The following is a 19578-nucleotide window of genomic DNA, read 5'->3' as shown; positions in this document are numbered from 1 at the left end:
AAACAAGGAGTATTGTTTAATGGGCACCAAGGCAGTTTGGGAAAGTGAGCATTTCTGGATTTGGAAGGTGACAACAGTTGCACAAGTTTGTGAATGTGTTTAATGTTGCTGTGTCCATTTAGAATAGATTAGCCCAATGACTGTTTGGGGCAAGAACCTCTGAAGGGGTGTGACTATCCCAACATGTTTCTGGGAAAATGGAATCTGGGAAGAGGGGGAGCCTGCTCCAGGGTCTTTGGCCACAGGGTTCCCTGAGCTGAGAGCAGTGTGAGAGGGGAATGTGTGGGGACAAGGACAGTGGGTGAGACCTGAGAGGGTGCAGGGCACTACAAGGACCCGGGGTCTCTTCAGGGGAGATGTGATGTGGGTGTCGTGTCATTAGAGCCCAGCACCCTCTGACTGATGGTCACCAGGATGAGTTGTGGGGATGCGTGACTGTCCATTACAGTCACCACACACAGGACCGTGCTGCACAGATTGGGCACTCCCTTCACGGGAGACATTTTGACCCCATGAATTTTCACTTTGCAGCATCCTCTGAGCAGGTAATCAGCATGTCCCTCTCCTCACATCTCGCATGGCATGGGAGTGAGAAAAATGACAAGGCCTTCAGCAGGTTCCACTTATCCAGGTCTCACAGTCTCTGAAGATCCTGAAAAACTGGGACACAGAGACACACAGTATTCACCTGAAATGCGTCTTTGGGCAGCATCACAGGGACAGGTGAGGGAGAGAACGTCATCTCCAGTCTGAGGACCCTTGGGGCTAGGTGAGGTCACACATCATTGGGCTGGCTAGGGCCATGGAGGGGGGCTCAGTGTCCTCCCCACATTGGGGGAGGGGACAGGAGTGGGTTACAGAGCACAGTGTCCCCTGAGGCAACGATGTGCTGCTCGCTGAAGGCATTGTTCTCACTGTTTCTCTCCGTAAGAATCCACCTCACTGTCCTTCCTGTGGTTCACAGTTGGCCAGTGCCCAGGGATCCTCACAGGTGCCCCCCAGCCCCTGCAGGACATTGGTGCCATCCCCATCACAGACGTCACCTTGGTCCCATGTGGTTGCACCAACCCCTCACTCAGCTGAGAGTCAACAAAGGAGCAATCTCCTGAGACATTTGTAACATACAGAAATCTCATGTCTGGTCCATGGACATCCTCAAGTCTGTCAGATGTGTCCAAGGCCTCACTGTGCACTGTTAAATAATGGGGCAGCAGTGGGAATTTTCTGTGTGTGGAGGGTTTGTGAGACTCCGGGAAGCAAACCTGGCTTTAAGGTTCACTAGGCTGTTAAATCCCTTCATGTGTTTCACCTCAGTTTAGTCATTTAATGAAAGATACACCTGCTCTGCACTTTCCTTTCCCTCCATCTGTCACCTTGGCCCATCATGGGCTCCCAGTCTCCTTCCCAGGACATCAGCCTCCAGATCCACCTTCAGTGTCTCAGGTCAACATGGCGATGGCAGGCTCTACACTGACCCACCATGACCAGGAAGCAGGTCCCATCATCCACCCACATCTCAGAACACCTGAAGGCCAGAGTGAGTGCCTGTGTCTCTCTGGGAGAAGGTGACTCCAGGGCCTCAGGGCCCCATGTGGTCTAGGAACCTGGGAGGCCTCCTGAGTGATTATCCCATCTGGCAACGATGAGTCTACTTCATGTGTTTCTTTGGATTTGGGAAGATGTTTGGGTGTAATGTTAACCTATTTTGGTATCCCCTTGAATATTCCATGAGATTAAAATAGTGGGATCTTCTCATCTAGTTCAGCTTTAATGTTTAAACAAAGAAAGAAGGCTGTCCATTGACATGATTTAAAGATAACTCATAACACAACTATATTCTCATCCCTGACCATGGAGTCCAAGAGAAGAAATGTGCTCAGGACCCAGAAGGACACAGAGCAGTGACTTCAGTCTCTTCACTTATGAAGACAGCATCCCCCACATGCAAATTTCTCTCCCAGCTCCAGGGTACATCCTCCCCTGTGCTGTGGGGGCTCACAGCTCTCTCCTCACAAGGGGCTGAGGTCTCTAGGGAAGGCAGGGCTGTGCCCTAGAAGATGATGAGACTGTTGGGTCTCCTCCTGGGCCTGGTGGCAGCCCCCCGGGGTGAGTGTTTCAGATATCAGACACAGGTCTATGGGATGGTGGTGACTGAACGCGACTGCCAGGGATTGATGCTCCTTGTCCCCAGGTGTCCTGTGCCATGTACAGCTGTAGAAGGCGGGTCCAGGATTGGTGAAGCCCTCAAAGACCCTCCCCCTCACCTGCACTGTCTGGATTCTCCAATTACTCCAGTTACTGCTGGAACTGGATCTGCCAGCCCCCAGGGAAGGGGCTGGAGTGGATTGTGTACATGTTATGATGGGAGTACTTACTACAGCCCGGCCCTCAAGAGCCACACCTCTATCTGCAGAGACATGTCCAAGAACCAGGTTTCCATGCAACTGAGCTCTGTGACCACCAAGGACCCAGCCATGTATTACTATGTGAGAATCATAGTGCAGGAAAGTCAGTGTGACACCTCCCTGCATGAGACAAGAGGTGTGGACACCAGGGGGCACTCAAAGCCCAGAGATCAGAGCACCCACCCCAGGAGCAGATGCAGGTGGAGGCTAAACCCTGGGTTACCATGTAGTCTGGAGTTTCTGCTTCATCTGACATTTGCCCCCGCATCTTCTCCAGAGTTGGAATCAGGATACTGACAGGACAGACAACTCAGAAGTAAATGGCAGCCCCCGGGGCTCACCTGCCATCAGCTAGCATAGCTGTGGTCAGTCCTGTTGGAGAATAAAGGCCTGATGATGGGGATGGTCATTGTCCAAGCACCCTGCACACTGATGCTGCAGCCTCTGTGTAAACCCAGAGAGGCTCCCACCCAAAGTAGCTTAAGATGTGGAGTCTGATGACACCCACACACTGAGGGATCAGGTGGAGCTAAGTTCTGACATGATCTAGGTCTCGGGATGGTCAGGTCTGCACCTCCAGAAAGATTGAAGTGGCTTCCAAGAGCCTGGTCAGGAGCCCGGCTCAGAGTTTTTGTGGTTAGAGGCTGCAGGTTCCCTTGTTGGGCAGGGATTTGCTGAATTGACTCTCCCACCAGGGGCAATGGAGCAATCACCCAGGCTTTTTTATCAGCATGTCCAGATGTGGATAAAAAGGGTGAGGTTTGAAAGTTCTCAGACGTCCAGCATCAAAACCTGCATTCCAACTCCTGAGTCAACCCAACAATTGCAATAAAAATGGAAAGGGAGATACTCATGCATTGGGTGCACAGCAATCCGGGATTATGAGCAAGCAGATGGGAACATACCAGGGATTACACAGGGGTTACACAGGGATTACACAAATTAACACAGATTACACAGTGTTAATTTCCACTGTCTATGAGTTTTCTCACTGTACCAAAGGTCATGAGTCAGCTGCCTCCTTCCAAGGATTGCAGCTTCTGGAGAGTATGAGAGTCCTGAGTTAGACCTCCTGCACTGGAGCCATTCTCAAAAGTGTGGAGTTCACATTTGCTCCGTGAGCTGTAAGGTATGGACCCAGACACTGCTCTGAAGTTTTACTGTGACTCTGTTGTTAATACACAGGCTAAGTCTCACCTGTGGGATTCATCAGCTATTTCCTCTGATTCCTCATTCAGCAGATAAATGTCCTAGTGGTAGATCAAGGAGACACTCCTGAGGATGATGGGCGAAAGCCATCTGAGTCTGTTGAGAGGATAGGACACATGGATCTCGTGATAGTTAATTTATGCATCCACTTGACCGGCCATGGGTGGCCCCATATTTGTTCAAACATTATCTGGGGGTTTCCATGAGGATGCTTTAAATCAGTGAACTGAGTGATGCAGATTGCGCTCCTAACATGGGGGCCCTTCCCAAGCTTTGAAGACCTTCAGAGGGAAACTCCACTGAGCTTTGAGACCCAATGACAACCAGTCACCCATAATCACAGCTCCATGTCCATTAGCACAGAGGGGCCTAAAGAGAATCGGGCTATGCTCCTGGCCTGGAGCCCCAAGGGCCTAGGAGGAAGCCTATCCTCAGAAAGGCCAGGCCCTGTGCTGCCACAGCCTCAGGCACCCAGGAGGGTGGAGCAGGAGGAGTGGGAGAGCACAGGAGGGGAGGCCCCTGGGCCTGCCCTGCCCCTGGGCCTTCCCTGGGCCTTTCCCGGGCCTCCCCCAGGTCTCTCCCACCCCCAGGTCTCCCCTGCCCCTGGGCCTCCCCTGGGCCTCCCTGCACCTGCACCTCCTCCCCTGCGTGTGCTCCACTTCCTGCTGGAGCAGAAAGGACTGAAGCTGCATCAGGGGACAGGCTGGCCCCCAGGATCCCCAAGGTCTCCATCACTGTAATGGTGCAACTCCAGACAGACTCAAAGAAGATAGTACCCACAGGGGGACAGAATGGACGTGGCCAGGGAGGGGCCAGAGGCAGGGTCAGAGGCTGGTGTCCAGGGGCGTGAGGCTGTACCACTTTTCAGACACCCCATGGGACAGCAAGCACAATTCGGACCTGGAGTCCCAGGGTTGGGGGCAGCGGGAGCCAATTCCCAGGTGGGAGTCAACACTGGCTCCTGGAGGACCAAAGGCCCCACAGTGCCCCCTACATAGGTCGGGGGCAATTTATCAACCCATAAGGCCATCCCATGGGGTTGAGTTTCAAAGTGGGGACAGACAGCAGGCCGAGGTGGCCATGCCCTGCCGAGGAGCCTCATGACAGCCAGCATGGCCCCATCTACCAGCCAGACACAGCTCCCAGCCCTGAACCTGCACACAGTCTCCCTGGGTCTCTGCCTCCCTCTGCAGGTCAGCCCTGAATCCCAGGCTCCCTCAGGCCCAACCCACAGTATAGGGGATTTGGGGTGGGTCTGTGTCACTGTGCTACTATTGTAGTGGTGGTAGTTGTTACAGCCACAATGTCACAGCGCCCATCAAAAACCCCGCCCGGAACCGGAGACACGCTCTGCCTTCAACAAACCAGTGACACCGTCCCTGGATTTTGAAGGGGGCCACAGCACCATGGGTATGGTGATACCACAGCAGCACAGCCTACAACACAAACCCACGGTGTGGCAGGCATAGCAAAGGCATGGCCCCCACGACATTCCCCACACAGGCCTGTCCTGCTACCTCCATGGGACCATGTCCCTGATGTGCCCCGTGAAGGCAGGCCCACCAGACACCTGGGCCCGGGGCCCCCACAGGGTAGGGACCTCCCACCGTGTGCATGAGGTTTTTGCCAAGGATCCTCCCACTGTGTTACTATAACTACCACAATGACAGGCCTGGTGCCATAAACCCAGGGGTAACTGCCAGGCCCTTGGGGCCGTGAAGGGTGAGAGGTTGCTCCCAGGGTAATAGCCCGACTCAGCCTCCAGGGCCACTTCCAGCCAGCCCAGCAGCCCCGCCCAAGAGCCCAGAACCCACAGGCATCTGGGTCCTCCAAGGCCTCAGAGGTGGCCTCACTGACCCCACATGCTCCTGCCCAAGCCCAGCAAGCTGGCAGAAACAGCCCTGCGCATGGCACCAGCAGGAGTCAAGCCGGCCAGAGGCACCTTGGGCAGACAATCTGAGACGAAGGTCCCACAGTCAGGACCCCACACACCCTCAGGGAGGCTGACAGGATAGAGCTGGACCGGTGCTAGACTGTGTAGCAATGCACAGACCAGCCAGGGCACAGGCAGGGCTCACAGGGCTGGGAGCTCCTCCCAGCAGACTGCAGATGACTCCCAAAGAAGGTGGTCCTTCCTGGTGGGGCCTGAGGGGGTGGCAGGAGCCTCTCCCTTGGGAGCAGGGCTGTGTAGTTTCTTGGCCGCTGTGTGACTTATACACCAAGTAGAAACCTAGCCACAGTGATGGCCTCCAGGGAAATCCCCTTGGAGGAGCTGGCCCATCCCAATCCAGCAACACAGTCACACACTACACCTGGCTGGGCTGGACTGCCAGGTTCCTGGGGGAGAGAACCACCCAGGGCCTCATTTGGTCCTCAGCCCAGGTCGCCCCCCACACCTTACTCTGGCTGTACACCCCCTGCATGCTCGGACCCTGTCCACATCCAAGCTTCTGTCCCAGGGGCTGCCCCACTGGGTAGACTTTCCCAGGAGGGTGGCTTCAGGCAGTAGAGACTGTGACCTAGGGTTTATCAGCATGCCTACTAAACGACACACAGACAGGGTTCAAAGCTGAAGCCATAACTTCCCAGAAGGTCAACCTGGGTCAGGTCCCAACACTCACCTCAAAGGCCTCAGCAGCTAAGGGCAGTGGCCATGGGGAGCTGAGATCTTCCTGCCCAGCCCTGTGCCTCCTCCTCCCTAGCTGCTGCCCCACCCCTGTCCCCTGATCCAGACTGCAACCTGTCACCCAGTGCAACCCCCAGGCAGGCATGGCCCTGGCTGGCCCTTGGGGCTGCCCAGCCCCTCATGTAACCAGCAGAGGTTACACACCCCATCCAATGACCCACAGGCCCCCAGACCCTGATATCAGAGGCTGACTGGATGCCCGCCTGAGCCTGAGCTCAGCCCAGGCCCCCACAAGCAGTCTCACAGCCAGGCCCGGCCCCCGGTATGCTGTCCCTACTGGTGGGCAATGGCTTAAACCCCCCAGAGCAGCAGACCTGGAATCTCCATGTCCAGCCTGCCCAGCTTCCCTGGGATCTACACACGGGGCATCCACCATGACCTGCCCCAGGCGTCAGGAGCACCTCCTCTCCCCTCCCAGCCCACCCTGGGGGGCTGCAGATCCACACAAGCTACGGGGCACCCTTCAGGACCCAGGACCCAGTTATTGTCATAGGGTCATGCAGTGATCTAGGTAACTACAATGACCACAGTGATACCACCCTCAGCAGCAACAAGGGCCAACTCAGCACTGCCTCCCCCATGTGCCACCAGCAACCTCAGGCCCTCTCTGAACCCAGGCCTGGCAGCTCACTCCTTTGGGTTGGGGCCCTGAAGCCACTGTCATCTGGCCTCTGGCCCTGGAGAGATGGCCCCTCAGACCTGAGGTCTGAGCCCCGGAGGGGGCCCAACTACGGAATTAAAGAAACCACAGCCATCAGGACTGGTAGGAGGGGTGCAGACATTGCCCCTCAGCCATGTATGGTGAATAAAAATTTGGGAGGCATATCTTGGGAGCAAGGAGTCCCAGCCCCACACTAGGACCACCAGCCCAAGGTTCCAGTGCCAGAAACATAAGTCCCCACAACTTCTGCCTGAAAAAACCAGCAGAGATTTAGTTGATGGAAGAAACTTCTGGAGCCCCAAGCAGGTCCATTAAAGAACTCACACATGACCTCACCTATTCAGACTCACTCCCTCTGAGATGCAGCAGTGGGGTATCAGCTTGAAAGGTGCCAGTGGTATACTTAAGTGTCTGCCATCAAGTGTCTGGCAAGCAGAGGACATTATCCCTTTTCTAAACCCTCCCCCACAGAGCTGGCAAGCTGGTGCCATATCTGAGAATCCATCAACTTCCCTAACACTGTTTGACACAACTTGGAAATCCGGAGACTCTGCTCCACCCAACTTACCAGCCCACCCAAGCTGCTTTTGAATGGAAATGGCTGGTCTAGGCTCATGCTTCCCAGCTTCCTAAATCCTCTCAAACAAGCAACAGCAAGATTCACTGAGCTCCCCGCCCCCATGCCTCTTGCTAAGTGGCTCTAGGCTCAGCACTAGCAGCAGCCAATCTAGATTAACAGTTTGGCTTCACCTGGGAATCTCCAAGCCCAGCACGAGTAGTGGCCATCTCAGATTGCTTTATAACTTAGGCAGGGTAGCCCCAAGCAAAACACAGGTGAGGGTTGACCTTGGCCAACACCACCCAGGAAACCCCAGGGCCAGTGCACCTAGTGGACAGCCATAGACCACACTGGAGCACCACCACCCTGCCCCTGCACAGCTGATCCTCCACTGAGGGTGGAGGTTGGTGGTAAGTGGTCACAGCCAATTCTTGTAGCTGACTGGCCTGAGTAAATCCCTCCCTTTGATCTGCCAACAGCAACCAAGGCTCAACTACAAGAGAACTTAAGAGTACCCAGCTTGGGTGATAGGGGAGGCTGTGCCACTGGACCCTACAGAATACCTACTACATCAGGCCACACTATGAAAACAGAGTCAAAGCAGCTCACACAGGGAGGCTGCCAAAACGAGGAGACAAAGAAACAGGACCCAAATGAAAGAAAAGATGAAAACTCCAGAAAAAGAGCTAAACAAAATGGAGATAAGCAATCTGTCAGATGAAGAGTTCAAAGCACTGGGTATAAGGATGCTCAAGGAATTTAGTGAGGATCTCAGCAGCACAAAAAAAGATCCAGTCAGAAATAAAGCACACACTAATTAAAATAAAGAACAATTTACAGGTAAACAACAATAGAATGGATGAAGCCGTGATTAAAATCAATGATATGGAACATAAGGAAGCAAAAAACAACTAATCAGAAAAAGAAGAAAAAGAATACAAAAAATTGAGGATAGTATAAGCAGCCTCTGGGACAACTTCAAGAGGTCCAACATTTGAATCATAGGGGTGCCAAAAGGAGATGAGAAAGACCAAGAAATTAGAAATCTATTTGAGAAAATAACAAAAAGAAATTAGAAAATAACATTCCCTAATTTGGTGAAGCAAATAGACATTCAAGTCCAAGAAGCACAGAGAATCCCAAATATGATGAATGCAAAATGGCTCACTCGAAGACACATCATAATTAAAATGCCAAAGGTTAAAGATAAAGAGAGAATCTTAAACGCAGCAAAAGACAATTGTAACTGAATAAAAATAAATAAATAAAATTTTTTTAAAAAGCAGCAAAAGAAAAACAGTTACCTATAGGGGAGTTCCCATAGGACTGTCAGCTGATTTCTCCAAAGAAATTTTGCAGGTTAGATTCAAAGTCATGAAAAGCAGGGACCTAGGGCCAAGATTGCTCTACCCATCAAAGCTATCATTTAGAATTGAAGGGGAAATAAACAGTATTCTAGACAAGAATAAACTAGAGTTCATCATCACTAAACCATTATTATATGAAATATTAAAGAGACTTATTTTTTTAAGATTAAAACTATGAACATTAAAATGGCAAAAAAATACAAATCTATCAATGATTAAATCCAAAGAACAAAACTAAGCAAACAAGATGAACAGAGACAGAATCATGGACGTGGAGAGCTTTTTGATGTTTGCCAGATGGGAGTGGGTGTGGGGGAATAGGTGAAAAGGTATTGAGGGGATTAAGAAGTAGAAATAAATAGTTACAGAATAGCCCTGGGTATGTAAAGTACATCCAGCTCTCAAGGACCACTCCCAAAGATGGACCTACAGGTGAATCTCAGGGGCCCCAGGGGGCCCTCCACTGAGCCCCATCTCCCAGCCCTATCTGCAGCTCAGCTTTCTGAATCAGCACCTACTTTGGCTTTTTCTTGGACAGTGGGAGGGGCATGACCCAGACCAAACTGGGTGAGCAGCTGTCAACTGTGTCCTTCCACCCCCAGCCCAGGGATAGGCCATATTGTCCCAGCCTCTGTCACTGTGGGATACTGGGGTAACTACCACAGTGACTCAGCCCATGCTCAGAACCCACTGCCCCCACCTGGCCGCCATGCCCCTCCTCAGTACTGGGCCTGTCCCCTCTTGCCATCCTCCCAACAGACTGGTGACCTCATAGTCAGCTCCTGAGCAGACACAAGGACACTGAAGGCAGAGAGCCATCCACTACCTGGCCAGTGTCCAGTGTAAACATCCCAGGCAGTGTTGACTGGGCCTCTGGCACCCAGAGGTGTCCACCTCTCCCACTCAGAACTGGCCCCTCTCCCCATACCCAGCTGCCCAGACTCCACTCTGGGAGGCCCCTCCTCATAGCCCATGCCACTTCCAGTGGCTAGACGACAGGACGGGGCTCCTGCCACAAGGGTGGCCACCCCAGCACCCAGCCTCAGGCCTGTCCCCACGGACAGGGAGCCCCACCTGACTGCCTTCCCCAGGGTCCCAGTTCTTGCCTCCTTCCCCACACTCTCACCCCTCCTCTTTCCATGGGAAAGGGGCTATGACGAGGATTTAGAGCTGAGCTGACCTCCAAAGAGCTCCATGACCCCAGCCACTTCACCACCCTCGGGGCACTGTCCTGTCTCCCAAGCCCCAGGCCCCCTGGCTCAGCACCCAGCACCACAGGGCCAGTGTAGACAGTGTTGCTGGGTTCAGGTCAGGGGCTGGATCAGCTATACAGGTGAGGGGAGCTCAACTGAAGAGCCCCCACACCACCTTGCCCTTGCAGAGGGGAGATTCTGCATGGGACCCTCTCACAGGGGGAATACCTCCACAGTGGCTCAGGCCAGACCCAAAAGTTCCGCCGTGAGCCTTTGCTCCTCTGCCCCCAGGGATCCTCCTCCAGTAGCCCCTGCCATTATGCCAGGACAGCAGCCCTCAGCTCAGGCTGTTGCTCCCATCTAGGGCGTGTCTTCCTTGGAGTCCACGAACCAGAGGCTCCTTCTCATCACAGGCGCTGGGACCTGGGACTACCAGACCTCAGGAGACGCATCCAGCAAGGAAGGACCCCGCCCCTCCTTCAGGGTCAAACAGCACAGAGCAAGGTGCTGAGCTCACAACAGGCCAGGAGGTTTATGGCCCTGCCTGTGTCACCGTGGTATAGTAGCAACTGGTACCACAGTGACACTTGCCCAGTCAGAAACCCCCGCTGGAAAGCTGCCCAGCCGCCAAGCCCCCAATCAGGATCTGAGGTGCAACACCACTCTCCAGGCTGGCAGATGCTCCATGCACTCTCCCTGAGCCCTGGAAATGGCCAGAGTCTGAGGAGGGGTCCTCTGCCAGGACATGGGCCACTGTGGTCCTGGTGGGTCCCTACCCTGCCCGGATCCCCACAGAATCTGTATGGGTCTCAGACAGCATGGGTGGAGTTCAGGCTGCAGCTCCCAGGGCCACAGGCCACTCCTAGGACCTGCCCATGGGGCCCAGAGGCCAGGCCTGCTGTCTCAGCCCAGCCCAACTGAGGCCTTGTCTGGAAGCCCACTCCCGACCACAGAGGCCCAAGGCCCCAGACTGGAGGTTTTTGAGAGGCCCTGAGTCTCAGGGGGTCTAGTGGGGACTACAATCCTAAGAGACTCTGTGGTTGAACCTGTCCCCATGTCCTCTAGGAGCCCAGCCCCAGTGCCAGAGGTCAGAGGGTGGAGCCTAGCTCTCAGTCAGGTGCTATCACAGGCTCTACATGCAACCCCAGCTGACCGCCCAGGTTGCCCTCCTGGTCACACCCCATGGTGAGGACAGGTATTGGGTGGTTTGGGGGAGGGCTGTGTCCTGTCCTCACCCCTGCTACAGCTCAGGAGATGCTGGCCAGAACTGAACTTTGAGGTGAGTGTCCAGTCCTGCCACCAGTGCCCCAGGGCCAGCGGGCAGCAGGCATGAGCCCTCACCTAAGGCATCCACAGCCCCGCCGGCCCCCATGCTCCCAGGCAACATAGGCACCCTGAGCTGTGTCCTTTGCCAGGGCCAGCTGGATGGGAGCTCACAGACAGCTCCCTGGTCTCAGCTCTTTCAGAAAGCCCAACAGGGTGGCCACTATACAAGATGACAGTCAGTAGTCAGCAGACCCCACTGCCCTCCCCTTCTCCATACCAGTGGTGTAGTCCTCCATGGAGCACCATGACACAGCCCTACCCCCAGGCCCTAACAGGGCCTCTGTCCCAGCTTTATGAACTCTGCCACACTGGGCTTCAGGTGCCCCAGTTCAGATCTGGGCCAAAGAAGCCTGTGTGCCCCCTTTCACAGGAGTGTCTCCTAGGAGTAGCCTGTCCCTAGGGCATTGGAGACTCAGAAAGGGAAGGAGTTGAGGGCCCCACTCACCAGGCTCCCTTTATTGACAAAGGCACCTGTGCTCAGGTCCCAGGGGGCCAGCACTAGCCACCTGTAGAGCAGTGTCCTGAAGGACAGAGGAGCCCCCAGGCAGCCTGTTCTCCAGCAGCATCCTAGACACTGAGAAGGCCTGGCTGCCCAGCATGCAGGAAGCAGATAAACTCCAGGCCAGCTCCAGTCTCCAAACCGCTAACCCTGAGAGCCCCTTCCTGTCAACCTGCCCACCGCTCCCCCCACACAGCCTGGGAGGTTTTCAAACCCTTTTAACGTAAAGCTGGGGTTGCCCTGAGTGGATGTCTCTGCAATTTCCTTCTTCTGGTCAACAACAGATTTCTTTATCCACTCCCAATGCCACAATGCTTCATCCACTCACTCACTGACCACATAAGGGGAGGTGGAGGGCAGGGTATGGAGGGTGGGTTGCCTGGCCCAATCCAGTCTGGGGTCAGTCAGGGTGACTACCTGGAAGTGGCAGCACTTTTAGCAGCAGATGGAAAGAAGCACCAGAACTGGTGACACCTTGGGTCCCTGGAGACCTGCACTGGGTTGCAGAACCAGCTGGAGTTAAGATCCCAGATGCTTGGGGTAAATGGTGTGCACAGGGACCCTGAGGCACAGATGGGCACCCCCACTGGGCCAGGCCCCCATCCTGGGCTTCAGGAACCTGTTCTCAGCCAGGAAGAGCCCCCAGCAAAGCAGGGGCTCTGCAGACACAAACAAGACCAGGAGACAAAAGCCCCTCCTTCTGGTCCCTAAAGTCAGCATTGTCATGCTTCAATGCACAGGGTGTCACAGGGGAATCTTCCTGAGATTCAGATACAGAGGTTCTGCTGGTGGTCCAGACAATGCAGATGTCAATCATCCTGGGGGAACATGGGGGAGGTGTGGGACCCAAGAGGGCCCCTCATGCAACCCCAGCTCAGCCCTGGATGGTCCTGGACAAACTGCTCTGCTGGGACAGCATTGTGGGAGGGAGGAGGCTGCATGGGCACCAGTCCCTACCCCTCCCCCAGCTTTCCTCCAGGCCACATCAGCACCTGGCCCATATGTCCCTGGCAGTCACCCCCATGCCCACTCCAAAGGATCTGGGCAGACTTTCTGCTGCTTCTTCCCTCCTGTGCAAGAGCTCAGCTGCCCGGCATGCTTCAGCCTCAGAGTGACTACAGTATTAGAGGTCCAGTATTAGAGGACACACACTCACACTCACACTCACACTCAACACACAACACCATGAGTACCTGCCCTCCTCCCGGGACCACCCCTCATCTGTGAAAGGTCTACACTCTCCCTCACATCTACTACCTGTGTGGACACCCTTGGGTCTTTGGCCCTCTCCCACAAGACCTCTCCTCTCCCTCCAGCCACCTGTCCGAGGCCAACGTCTGGGCTCCTCAGCACCCACTCCTCTCCTCTATAATTGCCCACCCTCCTCTCCTCCCAGCTTATTCTCTGTAGCATCATGACCCTTGACCTGTACCTTTGCACTCCTCCAGCCCTCCCCCATGTCCTCACTTCTCTCCCGGCTTCCCCTCCACTTTCTCTCCCTTCCCCATGGCCTGCCTTCTCCCTCCTCGACCAATAGGTCAACCTCACTCTGCACACATGGGCCTGGAGCCATTTTGAATTGGCGACATCTGTGAAGGCAGTACCATGACTTTGGTGAATGTTCAGGTCATTGCACTTAAGGGACAGGTGTGTCTCGTTGTCAAGGTCTGAACCCGGGAGCTCCTGTTTCCATCACTGAAACCCACTGTGGGAAGGCATCGCTCTGCACGGGAGATGCAGCTGGGCTTCCTGTCTTGTGCAAAACCATATGGGCAAGGGAGGGGTGGCATTTGCTCCCCCTACAGCAGCCACTGTCTGACCACAAAGGAGTGGCCAAGGCCTCCAGAGACACCAGCCTACCACTGTTGTATCCTCGGCTGCTGAGCATGTTGCCACTGGCCTCCCACTCCCACAAGAAGACACACATGGCCTTGGCTGCCCTGCTGCTGCCCAGGCTTCTGACACTGTCCCCTGAGGTTGCTCCCACCCATAAGAACAATGAGCACCCTCCAATCAGCGCCCTTCTCTCAGAAATGTGGGAAGTGGGTAAGGCTTCTCAGGACTTGTAAGCCCCACTGCTTTCCCTGGGCCATGGGTTGGAGGGCTGTATGCCAGAAGACACCAGGTTCTTTCTATGACCGTCTATGGAAAGTTACAGCGTGACTTATGACTTGTGGCTCTCCCCTGTGACTCTCTTATTTGTCTGTTAACTTGTTTTCTGGCTTCTACTATTTTTGGCTCATAACATCAAGTATTAGAGGAGGGAAATTCTGTTTCTCATCCCTTTCTTTCTTTGGTTAAGTCCCCACAACCATTGATTTATCCGCCACAGCAGCCACGTGCTCCTGAGTTGCTTCTGAGCTGAGGAAGGAAGTGGCGGGCTTCTCCCCTTGCATGTTGGCCCTTCCTGAATAAAGAGCCCAGAGACCACCCTCGCTGGTGGAGGCTGTCAGAAGTCATGAGGGGTATTTTTCCACCAAAGCTGATCTGCACTCTGGCCATCTGGTGGGCCACAAACTAGGCCCTGGAGAAGGATGGCTCTGGCTGCAATGGGCTTACAAGGCACAGTGACACCATGGGCCTCGAAGGCCGAGGCAGCCACTGGGTTCACCATCTGTGCCCTCCCTGTCCTTCCACAAGACCCACCCTCGCAGTCACCTGGGCAGACAGAGGGGCATCATCTCTGCGGGCTCCACCTGGTTGGCTTCAGGATCGGAAGTCCAAGGAGCAGAGCAAGTGTTGCCCTCCCACCTCTCATCGCCACTGACCTGACGGCCTCCCACTCTGGCGTGAACATCAGGGCCGGAGGACAGCCAGAGGGCCACTGCCAGCTCGTCGGCTGTTTTCAGAAGCTACTGTATGGATGTGCCCTGACTAACAAGGGAGATGAGTGACCAGGGCACCCTCTCCTCCTGCCCTCAGGGGTTCGGCCCTCAGCTTGGCTCCAAATCCTACTCAGAACATTGAAGCTAGGAGACATCTTCCCAGTCACCTGCTCTGGAAGGGGAAGGGCCCCCATGAAGCAACAGCTGTGAACAGAGGCCAGAAGGACAGCTCAGCATAGCTGGCTGCCTCAGTCATGGCTCACCCCAGGCCACCCAGTGCACCCATCCAGATGCCATGCCTGACACCCACTGGGGCACGTGCTGTAGCACCTCTCCTTCCCCTGACAAGTACTTGTGACAGATGGGAGCAGGGGTGGCCTTCTAGACTGGGCCGTGGGGCACTACAGAAGGAGCCCAGGCTGGGTATGAGCACAGCCTGCCACGTGGTCTGTAGGCCCTGGGCCCACAACAGCTGCCCTGACCCCAGCTATGCATAGCACTGCCAGGCAGGGAGGGCAGGCAGGAGATGCTTCTAAAAGGCTCAGAGAGATCTGCCAAGGCCGTCTCCTGTCACGTGTGGGGACCCCATAGGACACATGGTCTGCAAGAGCTGAATGAGGTTCTCTGGAGCTGGAGGTTTGGGGATGGGGATAGGGGATGGGACTGGGAGCTGGGACTGGACCTGGGGGCTGGGGCTGGGGCTGGGAGATGGGGACTAGGGGTGGGGATACGGGGAAGGACTGAGGCCTGGGGATCAGCTGGAAGAAAGGGGCTGGCATGGCGTAGTGGGCACCTCCCCTCCCCGGTCAGTAACCAGAGGCCTGGAGAGCCAGAGCAGGTGTCTCCTGCAGCCCCTGTTCCCTGAAAGGGAGACAGGCCACCCCAGAGCAGAGGCTGCAGCAGGAAGATCATCCAGGGAGGGACTGGGAGCTAGAGGAAGCCCTGCTGTGGGCTGTGAGCACCTCCTCTCTCAAAATGAGCCCTGGAGGGCAGTCTGGGACACCAACGCTCCCCCAGGGAGCAGGATCCTAGCCTAGCTGAGGAAGAGAGGGCAGACCAGACCCTCCCCCATCACCACTTAAGTCAAAGGAGGGGAGGGGCCGTGAGGCTGTAACCCACACCTCAACCTTCTCTCCCCACTTCTGACCATGTGTCTCTCCCTGCATCTGCAGTCCCACCCCCAGGGCATCTCCCCACTTCTCAAGACCCAGGGACAGCACCCTGGGAGTGCTGCCCAGAAACCCTGCTCCTCCTGCCCCTGTGGGAGCCCCTGTGGTCCTGCTCACCACCCCCATGGGCTCCCTAACCTCAGTCAGCACCCAAGCCTCCTGCCTTTCACACCCCAATCCATCCATACTGCACCAGGGGGAACCTTCTAGAGCAAGCCCCCCACATGCCCAGCCTCCTTGCTGGGCCCTTTAAATGCAGCTATCTGAAACCATCTCAGTCCTCCAAGCACATGGCTAGCCTCTGGGACTTCACCCAGCTAGCTGTTCCTCTGCCTGGAGTTACACATGTACTGGCACATACTCATGCACATGTGCACACACACACAGGTATACAAACATACACTCACGTACTCACACTCACACTCATGCAGGCTTCTCAACAAGCCGGGCACTAACCCTGCCTCAGCCGGCCTTCAGGGTGCTCTCACACCCTGTCAGTCCTCCAAGCCCTGAGGCTGCATCTGTGGCCGCCTCCCCCAGCAGGGGCCTGTCCCTGAGCACACCTGCCAGGCTGACACCTGGCCCTTGGGAGCCTATGTGCATATCCCTCCTCAAAGGCCCACTGAGTCCTGGCACCCAGCCCCAGGTCTGACAGGTGTGGATGCAGACCTCCCTCCTCGTCTTGGTGGTCCCTGAGTCAGGGGACAGTAGCCAGACATGTGTAGGGAAGGGGGACCCTCTCCCTTAGACTGTTGCCCTGCCCCTTGCACTATCTTCCTGAGACTCTTCACCAAGGGCCAGCAGCCCCAGGGGACCTGGAGAGAACCTGTCCTTGTGGAGACCCAGGGGTCCACACCTGCAGGGAAAAATGAACAGGTAGAATTAACCAGATGTGACCAGAGAGAGAAAGCATCCTTGCCGGCTGAGACCATGACAGACCCAGGGGGCTGCGCCAAAGGTCAGCAACGGACTGGGGGTTCCACTAGCCCCCCATACCCTGGTTCAAGAACTTTCTCTAGCTAAGAACAACTCAAATGCGGGGCCCAGGGCAGGGGAATGAGAGGGCTTCAGACATGGCATTGGATATGCTCTTATTTCTAAAGAAAAGGGGAAAGCACCCCTGGGTGCTGGGGCCTCCTCTGCTCTGTGGCCTGCCCACCCACCCGGCCCTCAGTGGGGCATCAGCCTCCACCCACCTGGCCCCCCACTCCAGCCTCAGCGTTTTGGCTGAGCCAGGAACCACAGTGGTACCTGGGTCCACAGTGACTGACAGCTCTACAAAAACCTGGTCAGATTCCCCAGGACATCTGGGGCTGTCCTCCTGGTCTCAGTGCCAGATACACAGGGGGCTGGGTAGGAGCCTGAGATGGGGATGTCTTCCAGGCCAAGGGACAGGATAGGGGTGGCGTGGACAGCAGGGTGAGCAGGGAAATGTGGCCTGTGGGGACAAAGCAAGCCAGGTGTGAGGGAGGATGTCCAGACCCAGACCTGGGGACTTAGGCCAGAGGCCACCTGCCAGGGACACCATGTGGGACTGTCCCCAAGTGGAGAGCAGAGTGTACAGCTCCCAGGGCTCCCTGGGGGCCCCGGATACAGGGGTGTCTGAGGCTGCAGCTCAGGGCCCACTCTGTGCCTCTGCTTACTTCCAGCAATGGGGCCAGGGCACCTGGTCACCATCTACTCATGTGAGTCTAGCATCCTGCCAAGGTTGGATGACTCAGGTGTGCCAAGCTAGGTGCAGTGCTTGGTGTCAGAGGTGGGACAGGAGGGAGAGGTGTGTTTTGAGAGGGGGAAGCATTAGGGAGGAGGCTGTGCTGCTGGTGACTTCCAGCATTGGGGCCAAGGCGCCCCGGTCACTGCCTTTCCCACTAATGATGCCCCTGCTTGCTGCCCTGCATCTCTGGGGTCCTTCTGGCTATGGGCAGGTTTATGTCTGGGGGGAACCAGGGACTGTGTCCCTGTGCAATGCTTTTGGTCTCTGGGGCCAGGGGACCCTAGTCACCATCTCCCAAGGTAAAATGGCTTCTTCTATCTGCCCCTTCTATCTGGAGCTGGGGAAGATATTTCCAGAGAGTGTTGCTCTGTGTGGGGCCTTTGGGAGTCCCCAAGGGGCTTCTCCTGAGGCCATTGGGGTCTCTGCTTTGCAGAAGGCCTTTTGTTGGGGACAGGGGGGCTATGCTCTGGAAGGCAGAGCAGGCTGTGTGTCAGAGGCACGGGAACCTGAGGAGGCAGGGCTTTCCGTGGTGGCCAGAGGCTGGGCGGGGTCCAGTTTTTGTACACTGCCTAAAGGGTCCCATGGCAGTGTGATGACTTCTACTACTGGGGACAGGGCACCCTGGTCACCGTCTCCTCAGGTAAGATGGCTTCCTCTCTCTTCCTCTGTCCTGGGGCTGGGAAAGACATTTCCAGAAAGCTGTTGCTCTGTGCAGACAGGGGTCCTGTGCTCTGGAAGGCAGAGCAGGCTGTGTGTCAGGGGCACAGGGACCAGAGGAGACAGGGCTTGCTGTGGTGGCTGGCAGCTGGGCAGGGGGTGGGTTTTTGTCCACTGCCTAATGGGGCCCATGACAATGTGATGGTTATTACTTCGACAACTGGGGCCAGGGCACCCTGGTCACTGTCTCCTCAGGTAAGATGTCTTCCTCTCTCTTCCTCTGTCCTGGGGCGGGGAAAGACATTTCCAGAAAGCTGTTGCTCTGTGCAGACAGGGGTCCTGTGCTCTGGAAGGCAGGGGCTGTGTCAGGGGCACAGGGACCTGAGGAGACAGGGCTTGCTGTGGTCGCCAGTGGCAGGGCAGCTGGGTAAGGGTGGGTTTTTGTATACTGCCTAATGGGGCCCGTGGCAATGTGATTATTATCTCGACCACTGGGGCCAGGGCACCCTGGTCACCGTCTCCTCAGGTAAGATGTCTTCCTCTCTCCTCCTCTGTCCTGGGGCTGGGAAAGAAATTTCCAGAGAGTCATTGCTCTGTGTGGACTTGGGACTTGTGCTCTGGAAGGCAGAGCGGGCTGTGTGTCAGGGGCACAGGGACCTGAGGAGACAGGGTTTTCTTGGTAGCTGGCAGCAGTGTGGCTGGGTGGGAGTGGGTTTTTGTACACTGCCTACCGGGGCCCATGGCAATGTGATGACTTTGACGTGTGGGGCCCGGGCACCCTGGTCACCGTCTCCTCAGGTGAGTCCTCACAACCCCTCTCTCCTCTCTCTCTCCGAGGGTTTTTGATACATTTTGGGAGAAAATGAGGGTGTCTGGGTCTCAGGTCCAGAAGGACTGGGGCCAGCCCGGGGCTCGGGAAAGGTCCAGGAGGGGACCATGGCCATCAGGGATGAGGAGAGGAGGGTCCAGATCCCTTTCCTCCTGGGCTCTGCAGCTGGAGGCCTGTCTGAGTTCTTGCCCACCTTTGGCCTCTGGGCCCCGTCATCCCCTCTGCCCTCACTGGGCATTTTCTGAGGTGGACTCAAGGCCTCAAACGGGCACCAGTTTTTGCCCAGGATCCTGGCATGGTTGTCACAATGTGGTTTGAATACTGGGGCCAGGGGACCCTGGTCACCGTCTCCTCAGGTGAGTCCTCACCCCACCCCCACTGGAACTTCCCTGGGGGAGTCTGGGGTGTCAGGGTCTGGATATCAGGATATGGATATGTTGGAGGTCAGGAAAGGGAGCCAGGGACTCTGACCTCCCCTC

General features: G+C 55.9%; 1 long non-coding RNA gene and 2 gene segments (V, D, J or C); 2 read left to right on the top strand and 1 right to left on the bottom strand.

Annotated features, from left to right (window-relative positions):
• Window positions 1-219: 219 nt before the first annotated feature.
• LOC123478665 (uncharacterized) lies at window positions 220-10495 on the bottom strand. Of its 2 annotated transcripts, none has more exons than XR_006653943.3 (4): window positions 10309-10495; window positions 3603-3710; window positions 2629-2777; window positions 220-660 (listed from the first exon to the last, which is right to left on the bottom strand). It is a non-coding gene; the product is annotated as an uncharacterized lncRNA (long non-coding RNA). The 2 variants fall into 2 exon arrangements; XR_006653944.2 differs by lacking the exon at window positions 10309-10495 and adding an exon at window positions 6236-6313.
• An 8215-nt stretch (window positions 10496-18710) lies between these two features.
• LOC112322327 (Ig alpha-1 chain C region-like) overlaps window positions 18711-19578 on the top strand; it is an 86173-nt gene continuing 85305 nt past the window's right edge. The window contains exon 1 of the C gene segment in view: window positions 18711-18796.
• The window catches only part of LOC112322324 (immunoglobulin gamma-1 heavy chain-like), a 59475-nt gene continuing 59198 nt past the window's right edge, over window positions 19302-19578 (top strand). The window contains 1 exon segment of the C gene segment in view: window positions 19302-19455. Coding sequence covers window positions 19395-19455 — 61 coding nt within the window.

This window comes from Desmodus rotundus, chromosome 10 (genome assembly GCF_022682495.2).
Source record: "Desmodus rotundus isolate HL8 chromosome 10, HLdesRot8A.1, whole genome shotgun sequence".
Lineage (NCBI taxonomy): Eukaryota > Metazoa > Chordata > Mammalia > Chiroptera > Phyllostomidae > Desmodus > Desmodus rotundus.
Note: the sequence above shows the minus strand (reverse complement) of the source record. Positions and strands in the feature narration are given on the sequence as shown.